Raw genomic sequence first — 19,991 nt, 5'->3', positions numbered from 1 at the left:
TGTGTGAACTCCTCCGCACGTCTGTCTCAATGTGCCGCGAAAGTGCTGATGTCCACGTCTTTTCACATTTCCTGTGCTAATCAGACGACATACCGGATCAAGACAACATCCAGTTTAGAAATGAACGGCACATTCCACTGTTAGTTTTTTTTGTCATGGAAAGAGGAGCGGAGTTCCGCGCATCGCGGTGGAGCCGCATGGCGCAAAGCAACGCCGTGATGAAGCCTCACGGGACATGTTGGGGCATGTCCAGCTCATGCTCAATTTCTCGGATAATCACACGACTGAAAAGCAACCGACAGCCGTCTGAAATACACCTGAAAGCAGTCCTGTGAGACGAACACGGAGGTGGTTTTGTGCTGCGTAATGAACGGCTCCGTGGCACGTCCCTCCGCTTTTCTTTCCATGAAAAAAAACTCCTCTAACAGTGGAATGTGCCAAAAAAGTGCTGATATCCACGCCTTCTGCCTTTTTGTGAAAGTCACACGACGTCCCGGATCAACAAAGCCTTCACATTGGAAATGATCTGGTTGTTTCAGTGGGGTTTGAGCCTGTCGATCAGCGCTTGGAGCGCGGCGCGCTCTCAGCAGTTGTGGGCGGTCTTTAAACCGTCTGGATCACTCAATCTGTTTAGTCCCCATAAAATCGTCCCTGAAAGCCATATTAATTTTCTGAACGGTGGTCCACCTGGAGGTCTCTCACAGTTTCTGGAAAAAAATTGATAAAGCAAAGCTCCAAATTGTTCAGACATTTATTCGCAATAAAAAAAACGAGAGGGGTGGACCAGTGCTCACACAAAGCCTGCTCACAGGCGAATGACGCAACGTACAGGCGTGAAAAATCTCACGCATGCGCACCAAGGTTCAAGCTTGTCTGATGCAATCACACGTGATTCAAATCCATATAGTTTTTGAAAAAATAAAAAGGCCGGATACTTTTCTAACAGACCTCGTATATATGACCGGGTTTCACTCCTAAAGTCAGTGGTGTGTGTATAAGTGTCGTCCGTGTCCTCAGACAACACAGCACGGGCAGGAAACACACCTGTTTACCACTTACTTATGGAAGGATATATTGTCTCCCTTGTTCCTCCATTTGTGGCTTTGCCAGCATGTGCAGGTTTCCAGCATATTCCACCCGTTTCTTGACAAGACTCGTAGAACTTCAATGAACGAGCTCAGACCGGCTTTGAGAGTGGCAAACGGTGGAACATAGGGAATTTACAGCATCCAATCAAAACTGTGAGCGGTAAACGTTACTGCAGCTGGTTAAAAACATTACTACTCTCCATCGAAAAATCAAACTGAATTTCTTAAGATTACCTGAACAGAAGAAAGCTGTATTGATGTTTTTCCCCACTGCAAACTGTCTGAAACACTTAAACCAAGAATACTGTGAAATTTCAATAAGAATTCCAAGAATAAGAAACATGTTTGAGATCACCATTTAATTCCTAAAAATAGGATCTAAAACATTTTCAAACTACAGCACTTTTCAACACGTGCATTGTGAACAGTATTCCAGAGTCAGACATCATATTCCAATCAGATTTAAAACCACTTGCAAAAAGAGGAATATGAGATAAATTCTCATGAGGTGGATGCAATAAATACCAAGACTCAGGCAAAACAAATTATACAAAAATAAAGACAAAAAGGTTTCAACTACATAGGCCTGAGTTCAAGGTTGAAGAGATGGACAATGGAGGTTTTTTACTGTTTTAATGTTTAGTTACATGTCATCAAAAAGCATGATATATTCATGGCAACAACAGATTGGGGGGGTTGGAAAAAAAAATTAATCTGCCCAGTCTTATCTGTCAGGTCGCATCATGCCAGGTCTGACTGGCATCATCATTGGTCGAGGATGACGCATCATGTGTGGAGGTCCGGGCATCATCTGCATGGGTCCTCCCATCGGTGGCCTCATGCCTCCTAACGAAAGTAATCAACTTTAATTTTAAAACACACAATTTAGGTGAAGCTACATTCAAACATTACATAAAGCCTTATAGTTTTACAATGTTTTCATTTATCAAACTGTTAAGATCATAACCTTTATTAGACTACTTGTTATCACCATTAATTAACGCTAACCAGACATTGACTGCTGCATACAGCTGGTGTTTAACAGCTTTAGTCTCAAGTCAGATTGCTTGGCACTCGCTTGTCTGTTAAGGAAGTTATGATCACCATACACGATAGCTCTTATATAGAAGACCAACAATTACAAACAAACCAATCATTTAATTGCAGCGATCACTGTATTTCTAGAATCACTTTACTTCAAATGTTAAATTAAAGTTGAACTAAGGGTTTTGTTTCTGGGTTTTTTTGGACAAATAAATGTTTCTTACCAGGACCACCAGGCATCATACCATGGGGAGGAGGACCCATCATGGGCATCATGGGAGGGCCTCCCATTGGGGGTGTTGGTAGCATGCCAGGTCGTGGAGGACCACCGACTGACAAAACAAAGGTTATTGTGAAAAATTCAGGTTAAGAATTCAAACAATAACCAAGTGGCAAACATGATTCACAAGTACCAAAGAAGATCTGATTTGAGAGCTGGATTCCCCGTGACCAAATCAAACAAATACACTACTGTAAACTGTACATACACACACGCGTCAACACCCCCACCCCCTTTTTTTTTTTGAAGAAAATTGGTAAACAGCCTTTTTATTTAAGTTTATTAAATGCTCATTCTAAAATAAATACATTTTGTGACCCTAACACATTGTAAAAAGCAAAAAATAGTTTTTCATAATGTTTTTGTTCTCTCTTCTGCATCTTAACTGACAAGGACTTCAGTTTGAAAGTTTGCAGTCCAAGAATTGCAGCAATAATCACACATTATGATGGACTGAGCAAACACTTTAGACTGGATTTAATTAATAATTTGTCTGGAAGCAAAAATCATCTAATGCGTCAGTTTTCGGTGGATTTTGGGCTCTGGTGGAATGAGTGGACCAAAGATTTTCTCTGACGCCCACTCAAAGTTTTGAGCATGCACACAACTTTCCAATGGACTCACTAGACATCAGGTGACAACACATTTCACGAAGGGGGGATTGTACTGGACAAAAACGGACACAAATGGGTGAGTTAATTGTGATTTACTTTTGTGATGAAATCAGACATTATTGAAATGGTGTTCCAACAGTCCACCCACCCCCTCTTCAGGTAAAGTTTTGTGCAGACTGCCCCATACTCTCCGAAGCACAAACACAGAGTGTGTGTATATTATATATGAATTGAACAGACAGTGCATGAATCAAATTACTATGTTTTTTTCCAGAGCATAATTCGCCTTTTTTTTTTGTTTGTTTGTTTAAACTAGTTTGAGAGGTGAAACACACCATTACGCTGCTTTTCTAAGCTTTTCCCTCATGTGGGCTCCAGTTAAAATACAATTAGCAGTCATGCTCACTTCAAGCAAATATATTTGAAGAAATGTCTATCAAATAGCAGAATGTGTCGAATGATACAAAGAACAGTGCCGCAGAAACGCACAGGAACAGGCATTCATGTCTGTGTGTGCGTGTGTTGTTGCAATGCAAACAAAAATAAATTAATTTCCACAGCAACGTGAACAGTAAACGGATAAAGGTTGAGGTGATTTACAATTGAACTTACTGCAAGTGTGCCTTGGAACACTGTCACTTTGGGAAATGTTCCACATAGAAAGTAATCCACAAGAGGTCAGCGCTGTGCTCAAAAAGTCAGTTTGATAATCCACAAATAAACTGAAAAGTACAAAACAGCTGACAGAGTTCTGGAAAGAGAGTCAAATAAAACAGTCCGTCATCTGATCACAAAACGTGGTCTGGCGGGTCCATAGCTGAGAGGATCCACAAAAGGAGCTCATCGAGAGGGAGAAGCCACCCACAAGGCGGGTTCGCCAGTCCGCACCGTCAGCCAGCAGAAGAGGGGAAGATGACTGGGTGACTGCTCCCTTCACACATAGTGCGAGGTTTGGACGGCATTTGGACGATAACAACGAAACAGTTCGAACTTACCTCATGAAACATCACGCCGACGGGCAGGCGTGCATGAACACAGTGCGAAAGCTCGTGCACGCGCCGGTGTCCATCAAGCAGGAACAGTGCCAGGTGCACCACATGACACTGCTTATGTGGAATAATAAAAGCAGAGGGTCACCCCTTTGAATCTGGTCTGCTTGAGGTTTCTTCCTCAGAGGGAGTTTTTCCTTACTACTGGTGCTCTGGGGGGTTAGTAAGGTTAGACCTTACTTGTGTGAAGCACCATGAGGCAACTCTGTTGTGATTTGGTGCTATATAAATGAAAAACTGAAAATTGCAATTGAAAAAAAAAAAAAAAAAAAAAAAAAAAAACACCACCCAGGATGTGAACTCACACCTTTCAAAACCTCTGATTCCCAGTCAGAGACTTTACCACTGAGCTATGGAGCTGTTCTTTGTAGAGCCCGACCGATATATCAGCCGGCCGATATAAGCCCTTTTCAAAGTACTCACCATCTGCCGAAATTTTGCAGATAAAACGCAGATAATTTCTCATAAACAGAACAGTTACTAAAATAATGTTTGTGTCGGCAATGTAAAATGTACTTGCACCGTTTGTCCAGTAGATGGAGCTCTGACTCCATTCAACTGAAAGTTGCTTACACCCATTTAAATGTGTTCATCACCGCCCCCGTAGTTCGCCGTCACACTGCACTGATCGGCTTGACAAAAGCATACAAGTAAGTTTATAAGGATGTTGTTTGTAATAACTTTGCAATTACATTTACCCCACATTTCTCCCATTTCAGTTCAACTCAATTTGATTAACTCAGTTTATGTAGTAATGTGTCAAATGTGCTTCATTGCATCAGTTACACTTTCTATTAAGCCCATGTTGTATAGACCTTATTACTATCATGAAAAACTTTTGTTTACTGCTAAGAGGTTAAAACACTCAGATTCACTCGTCATCCGGAAGGGTTCTGGGAATTACTGCCGTTCGCCTTGCATTATGGTCCGTTCTGATAGAATTTTGGACCGTTACGCTTATTTTGGACCGTGTAATCAACCGTTTCTGCAGCGCGACTCCAGCTTGAAGCGTGAATCGAAGCAATGCTTCGATTCAATGGCTCGTGGCTCTTTGATTCGCTGCTCTTCAGAAGCGGTAAGTCCGCTTCTTAACCCCTCTCAAAGCCATTAAAATAGGAGTCATTTATGTGTGTATTAAAGTCATTAACTGGGACTCTTGTCTTGTTGCAATCAACGAGAATTGTCCTCCATTCCTTTGTCACAGATTCAAACGCTGCGTGGCTCTGTGCTGAAACAGAGTCCGCTTGGAATTAATAACTTCAAAACGAATCGCCGCTTTAAATAAAATGACACCTCTTACAATCGTTGCAATACAGACAATAAACTACAATCGACTAAAACGTTTTTTCCTCCCAAAATGAGACATCTATGAGCTGTAGCGCTCAGCTCATAGGTATGGAAAGACATTCATGCCACTAATAATGTCTGAAAGGAAATGCCTTTGACAAAAACTAACATTTTATTTCTGTTTAAGTCCAGAGATCAAGGATCCACCATGTAGAGTTTATTATGTCCAGAGTTTAAGGATCCAGTAACCAATTTCATATGTATTTACTTTAAGACTCAATAAAATGTTCAATTTCAGTGTAATCAGCTTATAAAGCGCCAAATTACAACAAAAGCCGTCTCAAGGTGCCTCACACAGAACAGTTCAACATAAAAAAATTAAAAAAAAAAAATTAAAATACCTAATTAAAACAGAAGTAAAAGAATAAAACATAAAATAAAAACTACTCATAAAGAGAATAAAAATAGGTTTTTGATTTCCACCCAAAAGGACCAAGAATGAAGGGCGAATGTTTCAAGATTTGTTTAATAACTTTTGTAGAGTTGAGGGGTTTTTTTTGTAATGTTATCTTTTTCTTAGAGATTAATGCAACTTTGCAGATTTTTTTTTGTACTAGACAGTTCTTTGTTACTGTTCTTGAAAATTGCACAAACATACTACAGGGTCTTGTGAAAAGAATCTTATTTTACTGTTATATGATAGTTTCTTCACATGTTAAAACAGGGTCCATGTTTTCTTGTTAAAATGTTCTACCAGTACTAAAACCAACCTCTGCTTGCACTAAGGTTGTTTGAAAGTTTTGTTCTTGAAAGTTGCAGAATAGAAAAATAAAGGAGTCTTGTGAAAATAATGTTTCCTTAGTGTTTGTGTTTCTTTCCTCTCACAATTACTTGTCTGCAACTGAAAGTTTTTCTACCTGTAATATAACCTATATCTACATTGCAGCAACAAGCGGTACAAGAGCAGATGTATTTCACAACTCTTTTTAAGGATATATATTTGCTAATTTCACAAAGGTTTAATTCTTGATTGTTGAACTTGAAAATTCTTCTCTGTTATAAAGTTAATCAATATGAGGACAAAGCTTCAGCTTTTAGCTCATACCTTTTTTGTTAAGGGTCCAAAAAAGAACATTTAATTCATAAAAAATATATAATAATATCGGCTGATTTATCGGCTATCGGCAAATCAGCCGATTTATCGATTTTCGGCATTTTTTTCATCCAAATATCGGTATCGGCCTCAAAAAATCCATATCAGTCGGGATCTAGTTCTTTGAAAGCTGCCTCATATCAAGAAGGACATAGAAATATTACAAAAAATAAATAAATAAATCCCACACCATATAAAACACCGCATTTATCAGGCGAGCAATACAAATATGATCTGTTTGTTCCTCTTGTGATGACCCATGGTCACAGACATACAGTCATTAAATGACACAAATGAGAAGCAGTGTGCTCTGATCATGTCCACATCTACTGGTTAGGTGCATCCAGTCGGCCGCGCGCACGTCCTGCCCGACACGTGTCTTGTGGACGGTGCGCCGCAGCACAGACTGCATCATGTGGAACAGAGCTCACGTGGGTGACGTGATGGTCAGATCGCCTGCTGCGTGTTCTGATCTGATGGTCCGTTTCAACCTGGGGGGCTATCAGTGTCCGCTCCATGCGTGCGCTCGCTTGCTACAGCTTCTCACCGCCACGGCAATATACGTTTTTATTTATGTCCACGTAAATACAGCAATCAGACACACGCGCCTCACAGTGGACAGCTGTTAGTCCACTCTGACTGACTGTCCAAACACAGTAGGTATTGTCCAGCTGGAATGTCCAGAATGACAGATCACCACAGCTGCTTCTGTCAGAAGCCACGCCTCCCATGAGTGGAGCTCACACACACACACACACGTGTCAGTGTGTGTTTGCGAAGTCAGTCGTGGGGAACTTCGACAAATTTCACAGCAGTACGACAGTGGTCACCTGCAGTCTCTTGTCGTGCCAAGAGTGCGACTGGCCACACATTTTCTAAGTGCCATGCGAGTGGTTTTAGATGATCGTGCGCGTCACCTGGAATTTGGCCGACACCTGCTGCAAGAGGGTGCGATGAGTTTGCACAGCGCACACTTTCTCTTTCAGGTACTTGTGTTGGCAAATAGTTGTAGCAACATGTGTACGAGGCTTTGACGACAGGGACCACATTACACGATTTGCACACGATTCCTGCATCATGCGCACTTAGTGTGCACTTTGTCTAAACTTCACACTTATTAGCAACGCTTCTCAACCAAAGTTATGATGTGGCCTAAATCTGTCCTAAGATGCTTTGCTTCAGAAAGGAGACCAAAGAACCACCAGAATAAGAAGAAATACCATCACGTGCATTTTCCTGCAAGACCACACATTTGAATGGAGATGGATATTTTTCCCTCTCTATCTGAAAGAAATCTTAGTTGGAAATGGAAGGACAGCTCTTAACAACAAGAAGAAAATAAATGGTGAGTTTATTTTATAAATGTACTTAAAAAGGAGTTTAAATTACATTCACCTCACATATGACCATCTTTTCAGTGGTTTAAACAAGACATTTGGCCTTGTAGCAAAACATTAATTAGGTTTTAGCTTCCAATGGCTAAAACAGTGTTTTTACTGTAACTATATAAATGATACACTGGATTTTCAAATGTTTAATTTGTGGTATGTTCACCTCACATATGATACCTCTTCAGTAGCTAAAGAAGCAGTTTACTTGCATTTCGTGCCCTTATGCTGACATTAATTAGCTCTGCTTTGCACGTGTGCCTTAAATATGAATAATACATTGATTTAACCCATTTTGCATGAAGTGATAAATGCGACATACTCTGGAAAATATGGTATATGCTGCTTCACAGATTACAATTAGCAATTACTGTGGGGCTGAATGATGATTGGCTCACCTGGGGGAGGGCCTCCTGGAAATGGCGTTGGAGGAATCTTTCCCTGCTGAAATGCAGCCGCTTTTTGGAGGAGAAACAAAGAGTAAAGTGGTGCTTACACACAACAAAAATTTAGGCATCACATGTTACAACAGGATTAAATATGTGATCTAAATCATGCAAAACAGTGTTTAGTAGGCTTTAAATCCAATCTGATTGAATTTTTTTGTTTGCTTTAATACAATTAGGGCCAATTTTCTGCACCACAGAATGATTTTCTGGGATTTGTTTGCGTTAAACACAGAGCAGAGAGTCCAAGGACAGCTTTCACTGGTTCATTCATTTTCTCTCGGTTATTGCTGCTGTTGTGGCAACAGACTAAGCAGCTCAATCCACAACTCCCGAGCCTCCTCCAACTCTTCTTTATCGCAATCCGTTCCCGAGCCAGCTGGGAAATATAATCCCTACAACAAGTCCTGGGTCTTCCCCGGAGCCTTGTCCCAGTTTGATGTGCCTGGAAGACCTCCCGAAGGTTACGATCAGGGGGCATCCTAACCAGATGCCTGGACCACCTTAACTGCAAAGAAGCAGGAGCTCCACTCAGTCTCTTCCAGTCGAGCTTTTCACCCTGTGCTTGAGTGTAAGCAGAGGGTTCTCTGACGGAGGATTCTCATATATGCTGCTGGTGTCCACAACCTCGTTCCTTCATGACAGGAGCATAAATAGAGAGCCCCGCCTTGTGGCTCAGCTCTTTCTTTACCACGATGGTCATGTACAGTGTCTGCAGGGCCTCAGACGCGGCACCAATCGACTGTCAGAAACAAGACCCAGAGATAGTTGAATTCCTCTACTTGGGGGCAATAACTCCTCCCTGACCAAGAGGGCACAATACACCCTTTTCCCCACAAAGGACCATGGTCTCAGATTTGAAGGTGCTGAGCCTCATTACTGTCTCCTCACACTCTGCCTCAAACCTGTCCTGTGCACACTAGAGGTCACTGTCTGATGAAGCCAACAAAACCACATCATCCACAAAAAGCAGAAATGTAATTCTGAAGTCACCAAACTGGACCTTGAAATCCTTTTCATGAAAATTCAGAAACAGAATTAGGCTACAAGGGGCAACTTTGTCAAAGTCCAACACCCACAGGGGTGATATAATACCAAGAATATGGACACAGATCCTACTTTAGATGTAGAGACCGGATCGCATGTTACAGCAATCCCAGTAGCCCTGGCATGCCCAACCAGTCAATCGCATGAAAAAAATAAAAAAAAAATCTGGACTCCGAGAGGATTTAGCGCTGCAGTAACAGACTGATGCAGAAGGTGGCAGCAATGAACCAATAAAAATGCTGGCTGAGGTTATTTTGACTACTTCAGTGACTTCTGCCAGAGATCTGGCACTTGATCTATAAGAACAGGGGTATTCAACTGATTCCAGAAAGGGCTGAGAGGGTGCAGGGTTTCTTTGCAACCACCCACTCAAAGAGGTGATTTCACTGATTAACATCACTTTGAGCAGATGGAATCAGTTCATCAGTGAATAACCTTTTGGAGTGGGTGGTTGCATAGAAATGCTGCACCCTCTCAGCCCTTTCTGGAATCAGTTGAATACACCTGTATTAGAGCCTTCCAACCTGGCTCCTCTAAAGGAGGAGAGTTGTCACTAAGGTTGACGAGGTCCTCAAAGTGTTCCTTCCACCACCTGATATTCCTTCCCAAGTCTAGGTAAGCAGCTCTCCACCTTTAAGCCCCTTTCACACCGGGCTTATGTAGAGTTGCACTGTGCAAATTGTCCTGCGTATCTAGTACACAGGAATGGCTTTGCAAATTGCACGCAGTGGGAAGCTTGGCCCGCCTCTTCTTCCATGGTTTTGAAGCTTCACTGACAGAAAAGTTCACCAGAGTCCAGCAGGATTAACAAAATCCAGCAATGCAAGTATGTACTGATTCAAAAAAAAAAACAAAAAAAAACCTAAAAGCATTTTTCACCGGACTAGCGTAGGGTCACTTACAATTGCAGAGACACAGTGTACAGTAGCGTAGTGTTGTGTAGATTTACATACAGCAGCGGAGTGTTGTGTAGAGCACTGTGTCCGGGTGCTCTGTGCTGAAAGTCCGTGAGAAAAAAAAAAAAAAAAAAACACTTCTTTAATTTAAACTTGTTTATTTTTTTGCGCCCATTTCGCAGACCCCCTTGCATCCATCAGTGTATTGCCACATAGGGCTGCATAAGCTCGGCATAGTCTGTACGCTGCATTACGCAATTCTACATCGGCCCGGTGTGAAAAAGGCTTTACTGAGAACGGCTTGGCCTATGACCTGCCTCCATTACTAGAGTCATCTGACAGTCCGCTAGAATCCCTGAGGCCAAGTGAGATTTATCATCTTCAGCCTCTACAAATGCACTCCCACACCCGGGTTTTTGCCTCAGCAACCACCGAGGCTGCAGTCCTTCTAGCCTGCAAATACAAGATCAATGATTCAGAAAAGACCTCCTCTTTCAGCTTAACAGCAAGTGCCCATGAGCGAGTTGTTGGGTTGCCGCCATGACAAACACCAACTTCAGTCTGGCCACAACTCAAAGGAGCTGCTTCAACAATCGTGGTCTTGAACATGGACCACTTCGACTTCACGTCTGGGATGTAGGAGAAGCTCATTTGGAGGAGAGAGCTGACCTGTCTGGACAGGTTCTTCCAAATATTAGAAGAAAACCTTAAACATTTCTCACTTTGTGCATAAGATGAGCCTAAATAAATCAAGTTGAGCTTCCTCTTTTACACTCAACCACACAGTCTTAACCGATTAAGCGATGAGAAAACAACCACTAGAATATGATGATGAAAACAGTTAGAAGCTGTGTTTTACTTGCTGCTGCCACTAGATGTCACCAAATTGCAATACAATGTAAATCTACTGCACACAACCTGTCCAAGGTGAAGAGACATCAAATGAGACATTTCAAGATGATTAAAATTTCCCAATTCACTTTTTAAAATTAACATTATGGAACACATCCCACAACAAAAACACTCTCAGCTGTTTCTTTTTTCTTACTTGTTTTATCTATCAGGCTCTGAGCTTGCTCCTCCATCCATTTCTGGTAGTAATCTTTCACATTTTCTTTGTGTTTACGGCCACTGCAGTGGGTCTTTCTCACTGATGGCTGCAACCCAGAATAAGAGTGTTTAATAAAAAAATAAATAAAAAAAAAACACAGAATGAGACAAAGATGCATCCTTTAGGGCCCCTTCACACATAACGTGCAGAAACCGGAAGAAAATCCAAAACACGAAATAGGGAACCATGAAACATTCCACCTGCTGTCATGAGGGATGCACGGTCGCACAGGCATGCACAACACATCAGCGACAGTTTTGTGCATGCTCATGCACGAATACAGTGAGAGCAGCTGGAATGTGTTGCAACACATCACGCCACTGCTGTGGAGAAAAAAATTCAAACAAAACTGCATATTATTGAATCACTCTCATCAAGCAGACAATACAAGTACGACTCCTCTGTAGATGACCCATGGTTGCAAATGTACGGTCATGAAATGACATGAATGAAGCAGTGTGCTCTCATTATGTCTTATTATGTCCAGCTGGGTATATAAATAATTAATACAATCACCGGACACTGATAGACGAGATATTGGTGTATAATTAGTGAGAGGAAAAAAAATAATAATAAAATCACTGGGTTGATATAAAAATAAATAAATGAAAGGGGACCCAATACAGAACCCTGCAGTTAAATAAAAATAAATGTTTGAACCTGCAATTTACCTGTCAGTGTCCTGAGATCAGCTGACAGGCGCCTCGCCATGGTATGCACTCAGACGTGGCTGTCCGGCCCCCTTGTGATCATGTCTGTACACACATATCAGCATTTTATGCAAGTGTGCCCCCCACACACACGTGTTTTGGGGGGAGCGGGGGACGCGACACATACACACCACACGTGTGTTGCTTTTTGCAACGCCACATTCATGGGGGCACTTAGTTTTCACATCCAGCTCGACAGTGATCATCTGCTCACTGTTTTTGTGCCAACAGTGCAACTGACCACACATTTTCTAAGTGTGCAGCAAGCGGTGTTGGATGTTCATGTGTAGAGCTGAAACAACTAATCGAGTTAATCGATTATTAAAATAGTTGTCAACTAATCAAGTCATAGATTAGTTGCCAAATAACTTTGTTTTACCGCAAATGTTTCGTTTCTTCCATATAATCAATGAGCTTTGCTTTGAATCTTAAACTAATGAAGGAGTGCTTCGAGCTGCTGCTTCATTGGTTTCATTCCGCTTTATCTTAATTTTTTTCCCCACTAAAACCCTAAAGAGCATATGTCTGAGGAATATTTACCTTTTTATGTTAAACTGACCTGTTATGGTCTTCTGAAACAGTTGATAGATGTATTTTATGCTAACACTGATGCTAATGCATTAGCATGTCTATGGCGTTTTCAATGTTAAAGTTAGCATTAAGCTGCTGGTATTTCAGCATGTTTATGCATTTGTTTTCTGTATAATAATTAATGGCTCAGCATTTGTTGTTGTAAAAGAGTCAACTGTATTACAAATTATAATATTTTTAATTTATTTTTATATTAATAATAATAATAGGAATAATAAGTAATAATGCTACAATACAATTTTAGAGAAAGAGACATGAGTCATATGTGTCATTGTGAAATGACCAGAGTTTACAAGTTATACAGAGAATGTTGCACATATGAGTCAGACTACAGTTTTTGATTTAGGTTTTATGGTTAACTGGTTATGCTAATTGCTCATTTGCAGCAACAGAAATACCTCTTTTTTCACCATATATTTTATAACATTTATATGTTTCAATGTTATTTTATGGCAACTCAGCACTTTGATAAAGCGATGCCATTTGAAAGAATCATTTTTGTTCTTTATTATAAACAGTTTTATTCTTTATTTTATATTTCAACAGTCAAGGGACATTTGACAATTTTTTGATTTTCAAGTATTTTAAGTTTTCAATAATGTTCTGTTGTTAGTGATGGAAGGAGAGAAAATTTGTTTCCCTGGCACATTTTTTAAAAATTCCCCACTAATCCGATTAATCGTGTCAAAACCCCATCAGATTCATCGATGATCCAAATAATCATTTGTTGCAGCCCAATTCGTGTGTCACCTGGAATCTGGCCGACACCTGCCACAAGAGGGATCGCATGAGCTCTCACAGGGCAGTCTGTCTGTCTTTCGGCCGCTGGTGTGCGCAAATAATTGTAGCGACAGGTGTACAAAGTGTTGGTGGCAGCTCCGATTTTTCCCTAATGGCATGCAATTCCTTCTTCGTGTGCTCCTCGGCTTCAATCGTGTTATGTGTGAAGGGGCACTTAGCTTTTTAACCATTTATGCATTTGAAGCAAATAAATCTTACAGAGTCATGTGTAAGGTAGGTGTCACAATAGTCACAGTAAAACCTGGAAAAAACATCAAAATAAGAGACAGAAGAAAAACAACAGAAGTTAGCGTATCAACAAATGCTTAATTCACTGTATGTGCTCAAAGTTTAAACAAGGGCTTAGGGCTGTATAGATATAATGCTAACTAAAATGCCAAACCGTTCTATAGAATTGATAGATATTTTCTTGAGCTTCATTTATGAGATTAATTTAAAAAGTTATGAACGGATTTGTTGATAAAAAAAATCTAATTAAAAATTTCATGAAATTATTTACATGCTGCCTGAGAATATACATTCATGAAATACAGTACAATTCTGACTAGGAATGGGAACTGAGGAGTGGCTCCAAATTTTTCAATCTATCAGTATCGCAAAGCCTCAAGTCCCATCACTTCCTCTCATCAGTGGCAGCATGTTTCTTCCTGAGAGGCAACAGATGTGATGTTATACCAAACCCTTACATGTACTAACAAGGAAAACGGCTGCTTCGATGCTGAAAACCTGTAAGCCCACATTTTTCCACACAGACATTTGGTCAGGAATTGAAAAGGGAATCTATTTTTTATTATGAATAAAGTAAAAAATGGTATCAATTCCCATGCCTACTTTGTCACAATGATACAATTCAACTTTCAATGTCTTGTTACTTATTGCCTTGATTCTTTGTACTTATTTCATTGGGATGCACTGACCTCTGCGTTGTTCCAATTTACAACCATGGAGGTAAACAACTGCTTGTGCATGTTAGAATTTAATATATAACACATAAACAGTATAAACCGCACATTCCTGAAAAATAATTAGCAGCATCATTACACAGTTATATGTAAGATTAAAAGTTACAAACTGATGACCCAAAGACTCACTTTAGTGTTAACAGTGAAAATCAGCCTCGCTCCCAACCTGTGTCACTTTGTCTCTGAAGCCCTGGTCCCACCAAATAATGAAGGATGAATAATGAGCCTCGCAGCACGTTTTTTTTTTTTATACCAGAGGACTTATTCAACTATCATGGGAGAATGGTGGCTCTGAGAGGCATCTTCAGTTAACGAGGCTCATCTCAGAGCATGGCGCCAATTTCAAGATTTTCAAAATTTAGCAACAACAGTGTGGTGCAGTTTGTGTGCGAGTTACTACAACGACTAACGAGGATTATAGAAGCATGTTTGTGGTGCGGAAGAGGCTGCTAGAAGCCCATTATCCAAGCGCCTGAAAGCTACAGGACCTGAGAGGCTATTTTTGGAGCGGCTGCCCTCTTGCGCACTACAATTCCACCTGCTTTGTGCGCCAGACGCTGTATACGTATAAAATAATTATTTTGTAGCAGATTAATCATTTTCTGTCAAACCTTGGATGCTGAAAACACCTCTAATCGCTTCTGGAATCACAGAAGACAGTTTCATCTGGACACTTTCTTCCCCTCTCCTGTTCAATGAGGAATGTATTCTGGAACAGCTTAAAAAGGTAACTATGTCCTTTTAATGTTTTTATAGCTTGGTAAAACAGTTGCATGTTCATTCCTAGCTGTAAAAGTATGTCTCTGATAGATTTAAAATCTTGTTAATAGATCCGATGAGCTCCGCTGTGTATGCGCACTGATGGAATGACTGGCACCCAAGACGGGTATTTACGCAAAACGTGAGCTCACAAAAGAGTGATTTTGCAGTGAATATCGGATGAACACAAAGTTAAAAGTTGGATTACGGTGTAAAAGTGGCTGTGTGTTTAAAGCAGCAGAAAAAAATAACAGCAGTAAAACCGAGAGAAAAAGCGCAGAGCTGCCCAGGCACACAGAACTAAAGCGTGCAAAAAAAGCGATTTTGCAGACATAACACAAAGTTAAAATCACTGTGACTGTAAACCGTGGAAGAAATAAGGATAATTTTTTGTGGTCACAGAGAGCTGGAACTGCTGCATTTGACTCTGGAACACAGGTGAACCGCAACCTGGCACACCGGCCAGTGTCATGCCAAAGTATTTATCCCCGTCAGAATTTGCATCCGGGAGCGCGCACTCACTCTGCAGCATCTTTTTTGGACTGCATTAAAAAAAAAAAGGTGACATCATCTTGAATGGATGCTGTGAACTGAAAACCAACACTTTAAAAGGGACCAAGTGTGGGAGGGCCGGAGGTTTGGACCAAACCCATGCCTAAAAGTGCACCAATGTCATGTTATCATGGATCATATGTGGCTTGACGTGGATCATATGCTGCGACACGAGCCACTCGAGGCTGGACGGGGCTCAAACGGCAAATTGGTCGTGGCTCACTAGAGAATGATACCTGGCACATGCAAGGTAAAAAGAGGCACATAGAGGCAGGCGCCTTAGTAGTGAATATGTGATAGCTTAAACGTGGAGGATCATTCTTCAAATAATCGCTGACCCACCCATGCATGGCTCATTATTCTTTGGGACCGTTATTATTCGTCCAGCCCATGCTGTCAACTCAGTAGGCACACTGCAAATTTCAGTGAGATTGTAAGAGTGGTGAAACAGCTGAAAATGGGGGAAGCTTCAGGAATCTGTTACCAGGGCAGGTGGAAATGCTGCTCTCATGGAGTTGCAAGCAATCTCTGCTTCCATGTGGGAAACAGGTATTATCCCCAATAGCCTAGAAGAAGGAACCCGTTGTGCCGATTTGGAAAGGACAGTGTGATCACCAGGACTGCAGCAATTATAGGGGGTTGGGGATTACAGTGCTCCTTGTGTAAAGCAAGGCACTCAGCAGGATTCAGTCTCATCTATACAGTGCCTAGTAACCAGAGTTCTTAGTTCTGAGAGTACTCATTGAAAGCAAGTATGAAGTAATGTGTCACTGCAGCCTATGGTGACTTTTTGAAAAATGTTGATTGGGCTGTCCAGGGGAACATCCTGAAAATGTGTCACATCCCCAATAAGCTGCTGATTTTATAGCTAGTTTACAGAGAACAGTAGAGCCCGACCAATATGGATTTTTTGAGGCCGATGCCATTATTTGGATGAAAAAAATGCCGATAAAGCGGCTGACCTGCCGATAGATCAGCCGATATCATTATTTTTTTAAATGAATAAAATGTTCTTTTTTGGACCCTTAACAAAAAAGGTATGAGCTAAAAGCTGAAGCTTTGTCCTCATATTGATTAACTTTATAACAGAGAAGAATTTTCAAGTTAAAAAAAAAAAATGTAAAAATGCAATTGGAGCAGTTAGAGGGCTATTCAAACAGGCCAACTAGTAAGACATCATTCCAGAAACGATCTTTGCCATATCACATGAGGTAAATCTGCCATACGATTGGATTTTGGAAAACTATGTGAAGGAGAACCAATTCCGATTGGGTACTCACATTGCGCACGTCATCACACATCTTCTATAAGGAGTACCAAGATGGCCGACGGTAGATTGAAAGTCTGCAGAGTTAACTTTTCAGCAAAAAAAAAAAAAAGTAATTTTCCATCTCTAAAAATTGGTGTCATTTTGGAGCGTCGGCAACGATTCACCAACTATCACCTTGTTTCTGCTTAAAACGGCACTCTTGCTCTGAGTCAGTTTCAGACGCGGTGCTGTGGTGCTGTGATCGCTCTCCAGTCTTTTATTATGAAATAATGCTGAATTTATGTAGAAATGACTGCTGTACAAAAACTTCAGCTATCTGTCGCCAAGACAGATGATGACTGCAGTGCAGTTGTAAGCAGAAATGAGGCGATAATTGGCGAATTCCTGTGACGCACCGAAATGGCGCATGCGCAGTGAAGGCAGGGTGGACCAATTTTTAGGGGGTGGGGGACCATTCGGTCGGCGACACTGCACATCCGAGTCTGACATTTGACACCCAAACCAATCAAAGGGAATAATGCAATTATTACCTAACATGTGACAAAGTAAAACTTCTTAAATCACATGCAAACCATTATGCCGCCACCACCTCCCTGAAGAAGACAACAGTGTGTGGGCAGAGGTTTCTTACCTGAAGGAATACTCATCATACCAATGTACTGCCCAACCCTACTCTACACCAGATAGCTCAGCTGTCTAGCAACATAGGTAATTGGTTTTTATCTTAAAGCCAGTTGATATTTTGCCTGATACGGCAAACACACACCTAGCGCTATTTGACCGGATCTCCTCGCTGATTGGCTAGTTCAAATGACGTCATCGCAGAGTTTATTTCAACACAGAATCCCTCCGCCAGTGGGTGATTTTCCGTCCCGATTCAAACGACTTTATGGTACCCAAAATGACATAGAATCCCTCCGACTTTATGGCACCCAAAACGGCATTAAAGGATGAAAAATTAGTATCAACACTCAAAGCAGAGGGCGCCGCCATGTTGAAATAAACTCTGCGATGACGTCATCTGAACTAGCCAATCAGCGAGGAGATCCGATCAAATAGCGCTAGGAGCGCATTTGCCATATCCGGCAAAATATCCACTTCCTATCTTAAATGGTTTAGGAAAGAGATGGCTTCGGGTTACATTTTTTGAGACGCATGAGACGTTTGGGACCATGGCTTGTCTACTGCCGGGAGCAGAATTCCAATATGGTCCAGGTGCAATTCCGGAATATTTCCGAGTCACATTCTGCGCGAAAGAACTGCATTTATAATTAAATTACAGCACAAAATCCTTTACAAGAGCAGAATATACCTAATAACTCAAGTTAGTTTTATATACTCAAGTTTAAAGTGTATATTTTGTTCCAGGGTAACGTATTGAACCCCTGCTTCGTCGGATATCCACCAAATCTTGTGGCAGACATTTCACTCGTACGTCCACGAAAGATTCGTTCCAGTAACCATTCTTCCTTCCTTCAGTACATTTTCCACCATATCATCAAACACATTCCCGAAATAACATTACAATTAGTCGATGTAACGCTCTCTTCAGTCCAGTATATAGACGGAGCCCAGAACAAAGACTAAACCCGACTGTGTAGTTTTTTTAAATGTGTTTTATCGTTATTCCAAATATCAAATAAAAAAATTTACTTCAGTGAAAATTAACAAGAAAAACAACGATAAAATGCGATACAAACAAACTTATCTGTACTTACTTAGGCATGTTTCATAGCAATGTGATTTCGGTGTTCCACATAAGTCTTCCGACCAGATATTAAACCTATTGTTACTTGTTCCGCTTAAAAAGAAAGTGAGGAAGGAAGGTCAAACAGTGTTCATTAAAACGCGTGCAAAGGTGTTTTGTTCACATTTTGTTTTGTTTAGTTTTTTCGTTTTTTTTTGTTTTTTTTTTGTATTGACGATTTACTGTAATTTTTCAATTTTTTTTCCTCGAAAAAATGTCTATGCATAAAAATGAGCATAACACAAAAACTGATAAAAATTTTTTTACAAATAACACAAACTAAGTATTTAATTTCCCATTTTTTTACTGGATCACCCAGTTTCTATGTAGAACTGACAACAACTAAGTAAAAATCCATTTATCTCTCCTTTATTAATGCCACAGAGAAATTTGGTCAAAGTTGCAAGTCATAAATATATATATACAACCACTGGCAAAAATTATGGAATCACCAGCCTCAGAGGATGTTCATTCAGTTGTTTAATTTTGTATAAAAAAAAAAAAAAAAGCAGATCACAGACATGACACAAAACTAAAGTCATTTCAAATGGCAACTATCTGGCTTTAAGAAACACTATAAGAAATCAGGAAAAAAAATTGTGGCAGTCAGTAACGGTTACTTTTTTAGACCAAGCAGAGGGAAAAAAATATGGACTCACTCAATTCTGAGGAATAAATTATGGAATCACCCTGTAAATTTTCATCCCCAAAACTAACACCTGCATCATATCAGATCTGCTCGTTAGTCTGCATCTAAAAAGGAGTGATCACACCTTGGAGAGCTGTTGCACCAAGTGGACTGACATGAATCATGGCTCCAACACGAGAGATGTCAATTGAAACAAAGGAGAGGATTATCAAACTCTTAAAAGAGGGTAAATCATCACACAATGTTGCAAAAGATGTTGGTTCACAGTCAGCTGTGTCTAAACTCTGGACCAAATACAAATAACATGGGAAGGTTGTTAAAGGCAAACATACTGGTAGACCAAGGAAGACATCAAAGCGTCAACACAGAAAACTTAAAGCAATATGTCTCAAAAATCGAAAATGCACAACAAAACAAATGAGGAACAAATGGGAGGAAACTGGAGTCAACGTCTGTGACCGAACTGTAAGAAACCGCCTAAAGGAAATGGGATTTACATACAGAAAAGCTAAACAAAAGCCATCATTAACACCTAAACAGAAAAAAA

The 19,991-nt window shown here is 40.6% G+C and overlaps 1 protein-coding gene across 1 annotated transcript; it reads right to left on the bottom strand.

Annotated features, from left to right (window-relative positions):
- Positions 1–1,778: 1,778 nt before the first annotated feature.
- On the bottom strand, positions 1,779–18,867 carry snrpc (small nuclear ribonucleoprotein polypeptide C). Its single transcript, XM_034165686.1, has 6 exons — positions 18,767–18,867; positions 13,704–13,746; positions 11,341–11,449; positions 8,302–8,361; positions 2,357–2,464; positions 1,779–1,934 (listed from the first exon to the last, which is right to left on the bottom strand). Exons 1-6 carry the CDS (start codon positions 18,772–18,774, stop codon positions 1,813–1,815), a joined length of 450 nt encoding a protein of 149 aa, XP_034021577.1. The 5' UTR covers positions 18,775–18,867; the 3' UTR covers positions 1,779–1,812.
- Between the last annotated feature and the right edge of the window lie 1,124 nt (positions 18,868–19,991).

The sequence above is a fragment of the Thalassophryne amazonica genome, chromosome 3, assembly GCF_902500255.1.
Source record: "Thalassophryne amazonica chromosome 3, fThaAma1.1, whole genome shotgun sequence".
Classification (NCBI taxonomy): Eukaryota; Metazoa; Chordata; class Actinopteri; order Batrachoidiformes; family Batrachoididae; genus Thalassophryne; species Thalassophryne amazonica.
Note: the sequence above shows the minus strand (reverse complement) of the source record. Positions and strands in the feature narration are given on the sequence as shown.

Bases quoted from the DNA above. Each gene is read 5' to 3' on its own strand.
- snrpc (XM_034165686.1), bottom strand. The intron at 8,362-11,340 runs GTAAGAAAAAAG...TCCTCCAAAAAG, and splicing joins GAGCCTGATAGATAAAACAA to CGGCTGCATTTCAGCAGGGA. The intron at 2,465-8,301 runs GTGAGCCAATCA...TTGTTTTGTCAG, and splicing joins TCCAGGAGGCCCTCCCCCAG to TCGGTGGTCCTCCACGACCT.